The sequence below is a fragment of the Balaenoptera physalus genome, assembly GCF_965194825.1.
Source record: "Balaenoptera physalus genome assembly, chromosome: 8".
Classification (NCBI taxonomy): domain Eukaryota; kingdom Metazoa; phylum Chordata; class Mammalia; order Artiodactyla; family Balaenopteridae; genus Balaenoptera; species Balaenoptera physalus.
This window is the reverse complement of record NC_138887.1, coordinates 87,603,234-87,619,090: the sequence shown is the minus strand read 5'-3', so window position 1 is coordinate 87,619,090 and position 15,857 is coordinate 87,603,234. Positions and strand designations below refer to the sequence as shown.

The following is a 15,857-nucleotide window of genomic DNA, read 5'->3' as shown; positions in this document are numbered from 1 at the left end:
ATTCTACTGGGGGGGGGGGGCGGAGGAGGAGGGAGCCATGGAGACATTTTTCTGCAGGATGGATGTGGTATGTTAACTCCCAAACCTTTATATTACAAATTACAATCTGAATTTGTTTTTTCTCCTTTGAAACTTCTGTCCAGCAGTCTCAGGAACCACCTCACCCCTCCCTTAGAACAGGCAACGTGCAAAAGAAGTCGGTTAAGGCTGTGCAACTGAAGACATACTTGTGTCAAAGTGGGAATTTAAAAGTAATCAGAACTCCATGGGGTCTCCTTTGGTAAAGAAAAAAAACCCAACAACTATTCTCTGCAGCCGTGGCAGTAACGTTTCACACCGTTCACAGTTATTTTAAGCCCCTCTCCCACCATTTTCTTTCCTATCGTGTTCAAATTATAGTTAGAAGGGATAAAGTAGCTTCTATCAGGGCGACTGAAAACATTAAAATCCAAAGAATTTTAGTTAAGAACACCACACTGACTCTGTCCATCTCTATTTTGAATTTAAATGACAAATCCTCTAATGTTTGTCTTAATTGTCTCGAGTATCAACTACCTTAACGAATAGAAGTCTATCATCAGGCCCTTACCTAGTTCCTTCGCTTAGGTACCATCTGGATAGGGAGACGGGATGGATACGCCGAAGTTAGAGTATTTAAGTTTGCATTAAGAAAAGAGAGAATACACCAGAAAGTCTCTGCTAAGTCCCACGAGATGTTAAATAGAACCACGAACAGGAAGGGCCGCGGATTGGAGGGTCTCAGGCCGGGCTGGGAAATGGGAACGGGGGAAAGAATTGGGCATTCGGGTAGGGAAGAGGGAAGGAGACTGTCCGGACGCGACTGGTAAAGAATAAGGGGTGGGGACGCCAAGCAGAGCCAGCCTTCATCCCCGGTGCCCAGCCCTGGGAGAGCCAACTCCGGGCAAGAAGGAGCCCTAGGCGGCGTCTCCCTCCCGGGGGACCCTGGGGGCGGCGGAGGCCAGAGGTAAGCCCGAGAGCAGACGGCGCCGACCCCGCGAGGGGCGAGGCGCGCCCGCCGCTTCTTACCTTCGGGCATCTCCCGGTCGCTGATGTGCTGCAGGTGGTGGCCTTCGCCACCTGCGAAATCCAACTCGGCGGGTTCCACGGTAGCCGCCGCCGGAGCTACTGCCACCGCGTTCCCGGCCGCCGCCTTGTAGACCTCAGACTCACAGTCCGGCTCCGCTGACCCCCTGCGCCGGCCCAACTTGGGACAGGCATTGGGGGACAGGCAACAAGACAGCGAGTTCCCCATGGGGCGCCTTCACTCCTCGCGACTTCGCCCGCCGCTCTCCTGTCCGCCCAGCCGCCGGGGCCCCGGGCAGGGGTCCGGCCCCGGCCGCACCCCCGCCGCCGCCGCCTCCCCGGAGCCAACTAGTCTGTGAGGGTGGTGACCAGACCGGCTTATTTAAAAGGGGTGGGAACCAGACAAGCACTAAGACGCGCAGACACTGCAGGGAGAGAGCGCAGCCGGAGCTCCTCCTCCTTCCGCCGCCACCTCCCGACTGAAAGTAGCTAGCCCGGCCGGCCCTTGCCTACCGGAATGTGTCCTTCGGTTACCTGGTTACGACGGACCAATCACGACCAGAGTTCCCTCCACGCGCCCTCCTCAGAGTGCAGGCTTGTGATTCACAATGCCCCGCCCCCGCCCGTGGCTGCCCCGCCCCCCGAGCGGTGCGCCCCGGACTCTGGTTTCCATTCATCTCTCGCGCTCCGAGCTTTCCGGTCCTGCGGGAAGCGCCGCGGGAGTTTGTTAATCGAAGCCGTCCTGAGTCAGTGGGCTCTGTAGAAAGCCCCTGTTCGTAAAATGCCAGTTCAGTTAGCAACTCGGTTTCACCGGGTCGACAGTTGACTCATTTGATGTATTGCTCAACGAACTTAGTTTCACCCCAATTTTTGACCTTTTTTTATAACTGAATGCTCCTCCTGTCTTGCCTGCCAAAGAGTGTTAGTTTCCGCCTACAGTTTAACCATAGCAACCCCCGGGGCCCTGGTCCTACTCTCAATAAAGAGCTGTGGCTGTGTCTTGAATGAGACTCGAGGACACGTCACCCCTCCACTTCCTCATCAGCAAATTAGGTACCGAACTCCTCCCTCCCACCTCTGAGGCGCTGGGATTCAGCAACTTGCTTTTCTCGCCTGTTGCTCTCTTCCACGGCAGGAGTTTCCAGGTTTCCCTACTTTAGCCAACAACAACGCATAAAGCACGATTTTCTCATACAAACTTGAGAGTCACAAAGTGAAGTACCACGGTCTTGATTTGATGAAGATGATAACGATAGTTAACATTTGGCAAACACTATGCGCCCGCCCCCGTTCCAAGTGAGGTACTCATTTAACCCTCGGGAACAAAATCCTCAGAAACCTTCATTTTACAGATTTTACAGAAGCTAAGTCACGTTCCCAAGGTCACATGATTGCTCAGGGGTGTGGCCAGGATTTGATCCCTGATTGTGTGGATCCCCAAAGGCACCTTATTGTGATCATCAGAAAATAAAGGTAGAAGTCAAATTTGGTTGGAAGTGGCATAGTGTATCAGGATTTTCTTTTTTTAAGGAGGAACAATTTTTTGATGTGGATTTTAAAATACTTTCCCTTCATTCAACATTGATTAGTCCCTCCTACATGCCAGGCACCCATGTGTGAAAAATAGTCCTGCCCTCAGTGACCTCAGGCACGGTGAGAAAACAAAGGCTTAGAAAGCCCAATAGTCTGAGGTCACACTGCTGCAAAGTACTTAAACCTGAAATTCAAACCTAGATCTACTAACCCCAAGTAGATGCTGGGGTAAAGAGCTTGGTTTTCTTCCCAGAAACATGAGAGCCATTGAATGTTGTGAAGTTAAGGAGTCACTATCAGGTGGTTTGTAGTGAGGTCACGCTTGAGAATAAGTAGGACTGATGGAAGCAACAAAGCCCATTAAGAGACTTTATATTCATCTAAGAGAGGAGTGAGGGTTCAAACTAAAGGCAGTGGCAGAGATTGGAGTGGAGGGAAAGGATCTGAGGTCATTTGGGAGGTAGAATAGAAGTGCTCAGTGACTAGATATGGAGCGGGAAGGGGAAAAGAGAAGCAAAAATGGCTGCTAGGGTTCTGGCTTAGGGAACTATGTAGAGTGTGGTTACTTTTTCTTAGATAGTGCAGGAAAAGGAAGAGGTTTGGGAAGGAAGATCATTTTGGGTTCTGTTAAGCGGAACATGGAAATGGAGCTCTCTGGTTGAAAGTAAGCCTCTGCAGGCTAAGTCCATTTTGTGATATCCCAACTTATGTTTTCAAAAATAACACATTAAATCAATTTAAAAATGTGATTGGGGAAATTCCCTAATGTTGACAGCTAAGAATATCACATTTTTCATGGAGCAACTTGGAATCTATGGTTTTAGTAAATGAGGCATCCTATGTAAAATAAAACTGGTAAATGAGAGCTCTACCCACCACCAGAGCCTCCCATCAAGCCTCTTAGATAGCCTCAACCACCAGAGGGCAGACAGCAGAAGCAAGAAAAACTACAATCCTGCAGCCTGTGGACCAAGAAACACAGTTAGAGAAAGATAGACAAGATGAAAAGGCAGAGGGCTATGTACCAGATGAAGGAACAAGAAAAAACCCCAGAAAAACAACTAAATGAAATGGAGGTAGGCAACCTTCCAGAGAAAGAATTCAGAATAATGATAGTGAAGATGATCCAGGACCTCGGAATAAGAATGGAGGCAAAGATTGAGAAGATGCAAGAAATGATTAACAAAGACCTAGAAGAATTAAAGAACAAACAAACAGAGATGACCAATACAATAACTGAAATGAAAACTACACTAGAAGGAATCAATAGCAGAATAACTGAGGCAGAAGAACGGATAAGTGACCTGGAAGACAGAATGGTGGAATTCACTGCTGTGGAACAGACTAAAGAAAAAAGAATGAAAAGAAATGAAGACAGCCTAAGAGACCTCTGGGACAACATAAAACGCAACAACATTCGCATTATAGGGGTCCCAGAAGGAGAAGAGAGAGAGAAAGGACCAGAGAAAATATTTGAAGAGATTATAGTCGAAAACTTCCCTAACATGGGAAAGGAAATAGCCAACCAAGTCCAGGAAGCGCAGAGAGTCCCATACAGGATAAACCCAAGGAGAAACACGCCGAGACACATAGTAATCAAAGTGGCAAAAATTAAAGACAAAGAAAAATTATTGAAAGCAGCATGGGAAAAACGACAAATAACATACAAGGGAACTCCCATAAGGTTAACAGCTGATTTCTCAGCAGAAACTCTGCAAGCCAGAAGGGAGTGGCATGATATACTTAAAGTGATGAAAGGGAAGAACCTACAACCAAGATTACTCTACCCGGCAAGGATCTCATTTAGATTTGATGGAGAAATCAAAAGCTTTACAGACAAGCAAAAGCTAAGAGAATTCAGCACCACCAAACCAGCTCTACAACAAATGCTAAAGGAACTTCTCTAAGTGGGAAGGAAATACAAGAGAAGAAAAGGACCTACAAAAACAAACCCAAAACAATTCAGAAAATGGTCATAGGAACATCCATATCGATAATTACCTTAAACGTGAATGGATTAAATGCCCCAACCAAAAGACATAGACTGGCTGAATGGATACAAAAACAAGACCCATATATATGCTGTCTACAAGAGACCCACTTTAGACCTAGGGACACATACAGACTGAAAGTGAGGGGATGGAAAAAGATATTCCATACAAATGGAAATCAAAAGAAAGCTGGAGTAGCTATACTCATATCAGATAAAATAGACTTTAAAATAAAGAATGTTACAAGAGACAAGGAAGGACACTACATAATGATCCAGGGATCAATCCAAGAAGAAGATATAACAATTATAAATATATATGCACCCAACATAGGAGCACCTCAATACATAAGGCAACTGCTAACAGCTATAAAAGAGGAAATTGACAGTAACACAATCATAGTGGGGGACTTTAACACCTCACTTACACCAATGGACAAATCATCCAAAATGAAAATAAATAAGGAAACAGAAGCTTTAAATGACACAATAGACCAGATAGATTTAATTGATATATATAGGACATTCCATCCAAAAACAGCAGATTACACGTTCTTCTCAAGTGCGCACGGAACATTCTCCAGGATAGATCACAATTTGGGTCACAAATCAAGCCTCAGTAAATTTTAAAAAATTGAAATCATATCAAGCATCTTTTCTGACCACAACGCTATGATATTAGAAATGAATTACAGGGAAAAAAACGTAAAAAAGACAAACACATGGAGGCTAAACAATACGTTACTAAATAACCAAGAGATCACTGAAGAAATCAAAGAGGAAATCAAAAAATACCTAGAGACAAATGACAATAAAAACACGACGACCCAAAGCCTATGGGATGCAGCGAAAGCAGTTCTAAGAGGGAAGTTTATAGCTATACAAGCCTACCTCAAGAAACAAGAAAAATCTCAAGTAAACAATCTAACCTTACACCTAAAGAAACTAGAGAAAGAAGAACAACCAAAACCCAAAGTTAGCAGAAGGAAAGAAATCATAAAGATCAGAGCAGAAATAAATGAAATAGAAACAAAGAAAACAATAGCAAAGATCAATAAAACTAAAAGCTGGTTCTTTGAGAAGATATACAAAGTTGATAAGCCATTAGCCAGACTCATCAAGAAAAAGAGGGAGAGGACTCAAATCAATAAAATCAGAAATGAAAAAGGAGAAGTTACAAGAGACACCGCAGAAATACAAAGCATCCTAAGAGACTACTACAAGCAACTTTATGCCAATAAAGTGGACAACTTGGAAGAAATGGACAAATTTTGAGAAAGGTATAACCTTCCAAGACTGAACCAGGAAGAAACAGAAAATATGAACAGACCAATCACAAGTAATGAAATTGAAACTGTGATTAAAAATCGTCCAACAAACAAAAGTCCAGGACCAGATGGCTTCACAGGTGAATTTTATCAAACATTTAGAGAAGAGCTAACACCTATCCTTCTCAAACTCTTCCAAAAAATTGCAGAGGAAGGAACACTCCCAAACTCGTTCTATGAGGCCACCATCACCCTGATACCAAAACCAGACAAAGACACTACAAAAAAAGAAAATTACAGACCAATATCACTGATGAATATAGATGCAAAAATCCTCAGCAAAATACTAGCAAACAGAATCCAACAACACATTAAAAGGATCATACACCACGATCAAGTGGGATTTATCCCAGGGATGCAAGGATTCTTCAATATACGCAAATCAATCAATGTGATACACCATATTAACAAATTGAAGAATAAAAACCATATGATCATCTCAATAGATGCAGAAAAAGCTTTTGACAAAATTCAACACCCATTTATGATAAAAACTCTCCAGAAAGTGGGCATAGAGGGAACCTACCTCAACATAATAAAGGCCATATATGACAAACCCACAGCAAACATCATTCTCAATGGTGAAAAACTGAAAGCATTTCCTCTAAGATCAGGAACGAGACAAGGATGTCCACTCTCACCACTATTATTCAACATAGTTCTGGAAGTCCTAGCCACGGCAATCAGAGAAGAAAAAGAAATAAAAGGAATACAAATTGGAAAAGAAGAAGTAAAACTGTCACTGTTTGCGGCAGACATGATGCTATACATAGAGAATCCTAAAACTGCCACCAGAAAACTGCTAGAGCTAATTAATGAATATGGTAACGTTGCAGGATACAAAATGAATGCACAGAAATCTCTTGCATTCCTATACACTAATGATGAAAAATCTGAAAGAGAAATTATGGAAACACTCCCATTTACCATTGCAACAAAAAGAATAAAATACCTAGGAATAAACCAAAAAAAACAAAAAAACAAAAAACAAAAACTGGTAAATGAAAACAACATTTAAAATTGTGTTGTCATTAGAGTATACACAAAGTAATTGAAGCTGTAGGTATAGAAGTGATTGCCTTGAGAAGACATGTATAATAAGGAAAGGAAGAAAGGAAGGAAGGAAAGAAGGAAGGAAGGAGGGGAAGAAGGAAAGCAAGAAGGAAGGAAGAGAAGGAAGGGAAGGAAAGAAGAGGTCTTCAAAAATAGGGAGATTTAAGTGGCATTTAAGTAAACCTGCCAAAGGGAGCAGTGGCAATCAAGGGACCTGAGTATTAATTAGGAATGACTGATCACGTGAGTCCCATGAGGGTAGGGATCACATCTGCTTCTCATTTCTGGAGCAGAGCACCTAGAACAGTACCTGGCCAGTAGATGCTCCATTCGCAATTGTCCAGTGTTGTCCGTGGGGCAGGAAAGCTACAAATACCATTGGCTGCGGCAACTGGGTGACTGGGGATGTGTGCAAGCTGGATGGCAGGCAGTGAGTAAAGAAATGAATAGGGAACAGAAGTGCCCTTGACCGGTGGGGAGGGCCGCGCTGTGCACCCCTCTGCTCTCGCTGCAGGGAGATGGCTTAGCGACTTCTCCTGGGGAGGTTCCTGGCCTCCATAATCTGCAGGAAGCCCTCTCAGAGTCAGTGGGCGCCCCTTGCCTCCAGGGCCCTGCAGACCCCACAGCGCAGTCCTAATAACCTGACAGTAACACCCAGCCAAGCCCAGTCAATATACACCACCAGAGTCTGTACAATGACCTTTAACATCCAGGATGGACCAGACTTTCAAGACTGAGTTGTCAACAGTGAGACACCAGTGGTTGTGGATTTCCATGCACAGTGATGTGGTCCCTGCAAGATCCTGGGGCCAAGGTTAGAGAAGGTGGTGGCCAAGCAGCATGGAAAGGTGGTGATGGCCAAGGCGGATATTGATGACCACACAGACCTCGCCATAGAGTATGAGGTATCAGCTGTGCCCACCGTGCCGGCCATCAAGAATGGGGATGTGGTGGACAAGTTTGTGGGCATCAAGGATGAGGACCAGCTGGAGGCCTTCCTGAAGAAGCTGATTGTCTGACAAGCAGGGAAGCGTCCTGACTGCCCCTGCCCACCTGGGCCCCGTGGTCCCGGGGGACCCAGATAGAACTCATAGCCCTTCTGTGCCGGCCCTTCCTACCTCCTCCCTCTGCCTGGCCCTTGTGGGTCCGTGCTTTGGAGACCAGGCCTCCAAACACAGGAGCCTCAAGTGCTCCCAACCTGGCTGACCGCCTGGGTGGCCGCCCAAGGAGCGGTGCCGCCACCGAGCTGGGACAGCCGTCTCCTCACCCACTCTCTGCTCCTTCTAGGGCTTGTTGCCGTGCTCCCAGGATGCTGGGACAGAGTCCCGGGGCCAGCCTGCAGTAACAGCTTGGTCTCCCTGCTCCCTTCTGATCTGAACCCCGGTGCCTGGCTCATCTGCCTCCTGCATTTTTCTTTCCTGCTGCTGTTTTGTAAAAAAAAAAAAAAAAAAAAACAGAAGAAGCAAAAAAGAAACCCAGGGCTTCCCTGGTGGCGCAGTGGTTGAGAATCTGCCTGCTAATGCAGGGGACACGGGTTTGAGCCCTGGTCTGGGAAGATCCCACATGCCGCGGAGCAACTAGGCCCGTGAGCCACAACTACTGAGCCTGCGCGTCTGGAGCCTGTGCTCCGCAACAAGAGAGGCCACGATAGTGAGAGGCCCGCACACCGCGATGAGGAGTGGCCCCCGCTTGCCGCAACTGGAGAAAGCCCTCACACAGAAACGAAGACCCAATACAGCCAAAAATAAATAAATAATAATTAAAAAAAAAAAAAAAGAGTGGAGGAGCTAGGGTAGGGAGGTTTACTGAGTCTACTATTTAAACCATTCAAACTGATGCCTTGACTGATGAAGCAGGCATAACCTATGCTATCAAAGCTACAACAAACATCACTGTTGTAGTGGAAGATAAAAGACATTTCAAATAGAAATAGTGGTCTGTGGTCATTTAAGTGATTCTAATACCAAAATTAACTGATAAATTAACTACATGAAAGACTCATCTAAAATTAAGATAAGACAAAAAAATGAAGCTTCTTGTGCATTTAAAATAAAGCAGTGTCAAACTGAGGGCAACAAAAGGATTTATTACCAATTTGCACTCAAAGAAGGTATCATTTAATACTCTGTAATAGGTTTTATTCCTCTGAACCAATTCCATAATATGTTGTAATTCTTTCCAGTGCAGCATCTAAAAATTTTCTTGTTGAATAAACTTGTTATTCTTAAATTTATAAAATGATGCGAATTAACATGAAGCATTATGAAATGGACATTTTATACTCAGAATATCTTTTAAAGAGATATATAAGTTTCCATTTAAATATTGTCTGAGATACTATAATTGATTTCATTTATTCTTAGGTTTCTTGAATCTGAGTTGGTATTGACTTTTCTTATAATTCTGTGACGATTCAAGTAACAAGCTCACACAAGTGAGCAGCAGTTTCTTGCTCATTTAGTTTGTTTTGTTTACGACAGCCATTTTAGAACCAGCCTCTTTCAGTATCTTATATAAGATAGAATGTATTAGCTTGCTAGGGCTGCCCTAACAAAACATCACAGACTGGGTGGCTTAAACAACAGAAATTTATTTCTCACAGCTTTGGAAGCTGGAAGTCCAAGATCAAGGTGTTGGCAGCTTTGGTTTCGTCTGAGAGCCTCTCTCCTTGTCTGGCAGATGGATGCCTTCTTGCTATGTCCTCAAATAATCTTTTCTCTGGGCACACGCATCCCTGGTGTCTTTTTGTGTATGCTAACTTTTTTATAAGGATATCAGTCAAATTCAATTAGGGCCCACACTAACGGCCTCATTTTAACTTAATTACTTCTTTAGAGGTATTCTCTCCAAATAAAGTCCCATTCTGAGGCGCTGGAAGTTAGGACTTTAACATATGAATTTTGAGGGAACACATTTCAACCCATAAATAGAGTCATATCCAATAAAAAATGTTGTGTGGCTTTTCAAAATATTACCTGAACTACTTTTCACATAATGAACTACTTTTTCACATAATGAACTACTTTTTCACATAATTAAATACTGTGTATGTAAAAGCATGCTGCAAATTTTTAAGTGTAATGACTCTGTATGTACCACTAGAGTCAAACTGCAACATTACACAAACACAGTTTTCATCAAGTTTTTAATTTTAGTTAAAGCTAGCTCTTCTTCTTTGTGTTCAGTTTGTTTGTTTTGCTAATTCTCATTAGAGAATTATTCCCAAATCCTGATACCTTCTCTAACAGCCAAGCATTATGACTTCTCCTTTCTTTTTCTTAAAGATGCAACAGCAATCAATGCTGAGCATTCCTTTGACATTTTTCAGACTGCCTTTATCCCTAACCTATAATAAGGAAGTCTTTCCAATGATATGCAGACAATGTTCCTTTCCTGTGCTTCCCATATGTCATATTTTTTTAATGACACTTTTTCAGAACATTAGAATCATTTGGTCACCTTACTCATCTGGCCTGTCCGCTTTAAGCTGCTTTTTCAACTGAGCCTCATAAAATTCATAGGTTATATATCAAAATTGCATTATCTGAATGAAGTCAGGATCACAGGTGTGATATTATATTACTATATCAGAAGAAGAAAATTTTCACTGATAGGAAAAATCAGATTAAACCATGCATATCTGAAGATGCCTACATATTTGAATTAAATTGCACTTAAAACCACCAAAAACTGGCTTTTGTATGTTATTTACAGTGGGTTGTTCATGTATGATATAAAATGCTTAATAGTACTTATACCTACTTAAAAGGTACCATTTTTTATTACTTCTGAAACTGAGCAGGACCCTGCGGGGCCCTCCTGGGTACAGAAGCTCCTTCGTGTTCCCTCTTTCTTGTTTGTAGAAAAAGGCTTTAGTCTCCTAGGCCTTCCCTGAATTCCAACCAGCAGGCTCAAGCAGTTAACTAATTAGGGAACTGAGGGAATGCAGAAACAAAAGAAAAGCAGTCAAGCAAGAAAAGTAATGATATCTTAAACAGTTCAGCAAAAAAAAACGGAGTCCTGGTTTCTCCTCAAGGGATGTACATAACAATCTGACTCATATCTGTGAGTTGCTCTGCAGAAACTAAGACCCCCCCCCACCCACGTGGATAATAGTGACTACATACTGACCACAAGCACATAGACCCCAGACTGGTTGGTACCGGAAGGGTAACGATTAAGTTTCCCAAAACATCACCCTGCTACCTTACTACCAATTAATCAGAGGAAAGTCATACACCCTGTAACCCTCACCCCAAATGTTGCCTTAAAAAACCCTTCCTGGGGAGTTCCCTGGGGGTCCAGTGGTTAGGACATGGCACTTGCAGTTCAGTGGCCCAGGTTCAGTCCCCGGTTGGGGAACTAGGATCCCACAAGCCGCATAGTGAGGTAGAAACAAACAAACAAAAACCCTTCCCTGAAAGCCATTGAGAAATTCTGGTCTTCTGAACACAAGCTGCCTATTCTCCTTGCTTGGTGCCCTGCAATAAACGCTATAATTTCCTTTACCACAACCTGGTGTCAGTGGATTGGCTTTGCTGCGTGGCAGGTGAGAGTACCCAAGTGCAGTTCAGTAACACTTCTTTGCATGAAAGTTCAGAAATCACATTTGTTTAACTTCAAACTGTGTGACAGTGAAGTACACAACTAGTTACTTTCCAAATAGCACCAAAACAATCACTTTGAGAGTGAGTGCCTAAAATCAGAGAAAAAAGTAGGAAGAAAACCACTGGAAAAAAAAAATGACTTCCTCCTTAAGTGCTGAATGACAAAGTCTCCTAACATCATAAAACAAAAAATACTTTTTATGAGTAAGATAATAATTCCTCTGAATGATTACAGAAGTGTACAAATCCAAAGGGACTTCAGAAATACTGGTTGGAGGATACAAAGCCAATAAATTCTTTACATGGTAAGAAAAACATTTTAAAGATTTTTGCAAGTTCTAGTTCCCCTTCCTCATGAACAATTTTTAAAAAATGAAACAGCAAGGACAATAGCAAGTAGCAGGAATGTGCAATAAAGAAATACATTTTAGAAGCTAGAACATGGTTCTATTTCTACTGGACAGAGTTCATTCTGGTTGAATAAGATAGGGATTTGCAACTCAGAAAGAACTATCTTGTTGTGATTCGCCTGTTGATTTTTGTTTTTGAGTATGTGTGATCAGAAGCATTGAGTTTTCTTTGAAACCACAAATCACCCTATAAAAGTAATACCCAGCCAAGCACATTATAGTTTGAAAGGTGACTGGCAGTGCTTCCCAGACCAATGACTGATGAGAAAAAAGAATTCCTGCTAGTATTTCAACCCAGCTAATATTCCTAGAGTGACTTAGAAGATTCTCTCTGTACTATTTTCTGTAATTTAAAAATCTCTCTTTGGTTCTTGCTCAAGTGTTAATTAGTTGCCAAGAATTAACCATTGCAACTATTCTCCAAAATTATGAACAGTTTTTCAAAAACCATAAATTAATTTGCTCTTCCAGAAAACTTGCAAATTTGAAAATTAATTTAAAAATTATTAAGAGTGTCATTTCCACATTTTCATAAACAGGACTCTGTTAGCCCAAAGAATTAAAAAGATCTCAATTGATCTTTCTTTTGAAGAGTTCAGACTTCTCATAAGATCCCCCCCTCCAAAAGATGAAGGATGGCTCAGGAAAGACAGAAACAGAGGCAGCTCTGAGCACTAGCCTATTCACCTTTATCTCAACTGTCCCTCCTAGCTTCTCTGTCTCCTCCTACTACTACTTTGTTTTCACTTAACTACTTAGGTTCCTTATAAGCCTTTGCCCCAGTGGTTCTTATCTTGGGCTAGATCAGAAACCCCAGGTGAAAGCCATGAGCCTTCTGAAGTATACACTTAAAAATTTGCACATAATTTTAGGGGTTCATTGGCCTACAAGGTCTAACCATGGGCCCTTTTGCTGTATCTTATATTAGGTATAAGCCTTCAGGTTCAATTACCCATAATAACTGGTAAATTTTCTGTGTCTCAGTTCAAGACTTTGATCATGAGGCAGTTCCAGCCAGCTCTTCTTTTCAAACCACATCCTCAAAATTACTCCATAGTACCTCACAGGTTACCCCATAGGTCAGGAGTTCACCTCTGGCCCAACAAACTATCCCATAGGATAGGTTCACATGGTGCTCTATCAGCTCAACAAGGACAGTGGGTGAGAATTTTTCAGAAAGGGGTAGAGTAGAGCAGGCAATATTGGCATCTAATAGAGATATTATTAAAAGATTCACAAGTTATAAAATTTTTACATACAAAAGAACACAGAGAATATTAAGTAGGTTATAAAACATAGCAATAAAATGAACATCCATAAATTCACCATCTAACTTAAGAAATGGAATATTACAAATACAATAGAAAGCGCTTCTTGATCTCATTTTCCAGCCTCCATATCCCAAATTGTGTCTTAATCAATCCATCTTCCTTATTAGATATCCATCTTCCTTAGTAAGACATTAAGTAACAAGACCTAATGCTGAGTCTAATAAGTACTGCATTTCGAAGTAGTAGCAAATGTAAACATACTGAGATATTTACACCAGCTGTAATGTGATATGAAAGCATCTCTGATTTATAATGGTGACAAACTCATAATTACTGCTAATATTACTGTGATTATTTTCATTCAAAATTAAATACTTTATTTCAATTAGAGTAAAAAAAATTTTTTTCCATCTAAATAAAGATGAATTCTGTCTCCAGACCCCAGGTTAAGAACATGTACTCTAGATAGAGCAGAACTAGCAAACTGCCAGCTGATAAAAGAATTTAGCCCAGGGGCTTCCCTGGTGGCGCAGTGGTTGAGAATCTGCCTGCCAATGCAGGGAACACGGGTTCAAGCCCTGGTCTGGGAGGATCCCACATGCCGCAGAGCAACTAAGCCCGCGAGCCACAACTACTGAGCCTACATGTCTGGAGCCTGTGCTCCGCAACAAGAGAGGCCGTGATAGTGAGAGGCCCATGCACCGCGATGAAGAGTGGCCCCCGCTCGCCGCAACTAAAGAAAGCCCTCACACAGAAACGAAGACCCAACACACCCAAAAATAAATATATAAATTAAAAAAAAAAAAAAAAGAGTTTAGCCCAGAGATTTGTCTTTGTATATCAGAATGTACCAAAATGTTAAAAAGGAAATACATTTTAATGCCTCTAGGCAGGTTCTTCATACTCCAGTAATAGGACCATCACTCCCTATGTCACAGCATGCCTTCCCTGCAGAAGTCCCCTGAAATATTTGAGTGTGAGATCCCTACTCCAGAAGAATGATGTAGAACCCTGGAGTAATGCTGTCTGGTAATAGCAAGGGAGGCAGCTTGACAAGAGTAAATACACATGTTAATGTTAAGAGTAGAAGGCTGAGCAGCAATTCAGAAAGTTATTGATTGAAGCGACAACTGATCTTCTCTATGTCAGTTCTTTCTTAGAAATAAATTACAAACAGAAAATTCAAGCATTTTTAACTTAAAAGTGCATAGTTAAACTTAAGAAAATATTGAAAAATGTAAGTCTATCATCCTAACGTTACAAGTTCTGTCTTTTGTACTTTGCCCATATTTATTAAAATGAAGGCAGTCATTATATATATAACTTCCATATTTTACTTCATTACTTATATTTTATATTTCTCATTTGTATTTATTACAAAGAGTTATAAATGGAAAATCAAAAAAGAAAGGGAACTAAAACCTATAAAGTTACAAAAATAAGGCCAATGACTGTACTCAGTTGCATTTCCTGAAAGAAACCAAGTGAAGAATTATAACCCATTCTCCCTTTATGCCCAAAGTGGAAACATCGACCATTAAAAATATTCTCTGCCATCTAGTCCATCAGTTTTCCTGTATGGAGGCATTTCTTTCAAAATAAGGTTTGATTCTAACAATGGTAATAGAAGCAAAATAATTTTTTTATATAATGGAAATAAAAACATGCTTGAAATGATATTGAAAAATGTCCATAACCTCACCTAGATTGGAGGGAGGCAAATATTTATTCAGCATCTACTCTAGGTTAAACTATTACAAACTGATGATCTCATTTCTATGAATTAGGAAATGTAATTTTTCTACTGCCATACTGATACTAAGTAGCAGAGTTGGGATTATATTTATATATTATGTTGTAGTCCATCTGTCTGACTCTAAAATCACTTAAGATCAGAATGTTTCACCTTAATTACTGTGTAGACAATAAGGAAAGAAAAACGAGATACAGTCCCTGTACTAAGTTCATTATACAACAGATAGAGAATAGTCATATAAACAGAGCCTTTCAATGTATGCTCAAGTTGCTATGGGAACAGAGAACCTCCATATGGTTCTCCAGAGTCCTCTTTCTCTACATTATGCTGCTATTCACCAGAGAATATGCCTGCTAATATATGCACTACAGTCCACAGAGAATAAAAATAATTATGCTTCAGTCATAAGGTTCCTCCAAAAGGTGCTATTCTTCTTAAGATGATACCACTGGTGATGCAAAATGTAAGATGTGTATATTTTCATTTATCCCAGGGTCTTGAGTAAATTTAATCAAAGTCCTCATAAAGCTTGGAAATCAAAGAAAAATTAGAATCATAACTTACATATTTGGTAAAAGTTTTCCTGTATGGGAGGTATCACCTAATAGTTTGTTTTGAATCATAGCAGATGTAATTTCCAAAACTGCACGATTCCATAATTACATGTCCTTTTTGACATATCTTCAAATACAGATTGTCTCCAAGGCAGATGTTTCATACAGAATCCCAAGTAACTTATATTCTAAGTAGTTATGCCTGATATTTTATAAATGTATGTATTGATATTTCCCTCTTTAATTTAGAGATGCTTCTACTTTAGCTTTTTCCCATTACTAAGTTTTCAGATAGTTGGTCCTTTTCTTAT

At 41.3% G+C, this 15,857-nt stretch overlaps 1 protein-coding gene and 1 long non-coding RNA gene across 2 annotated transcripts in view; both read right to left on the bottom strand.

The window, feature by feature from the left end:
* Positions 1 to 1,302, bottom strand: part of LOC309665747 (cyclin-Y-like protein 1) — a 34,419-nt gene extending 33,117 nt beyond the window's left edge. Inside the window, exon 1 of the mRNA XM_082472462.1 lies at positions 1,048 to 1,302. Coding sequence (XP_082328588.1) covers positions 1,048 to 1,273 — 226 coding nt within the window. The 5' untranslated portion in view covers positions 1,274 to 1,302. The remainder of the gene's footprint in view (positions 1 to 1,047) is intronic.
* Positions 1 to 15,857, bottom strand: part of LOC309665752 — a 280,938-nt gene that overhangs the window by 40,989 nt on the left and 224,092 nt on the right. The gene's annotated exons all lie outside the window — the stretch shown is intronic.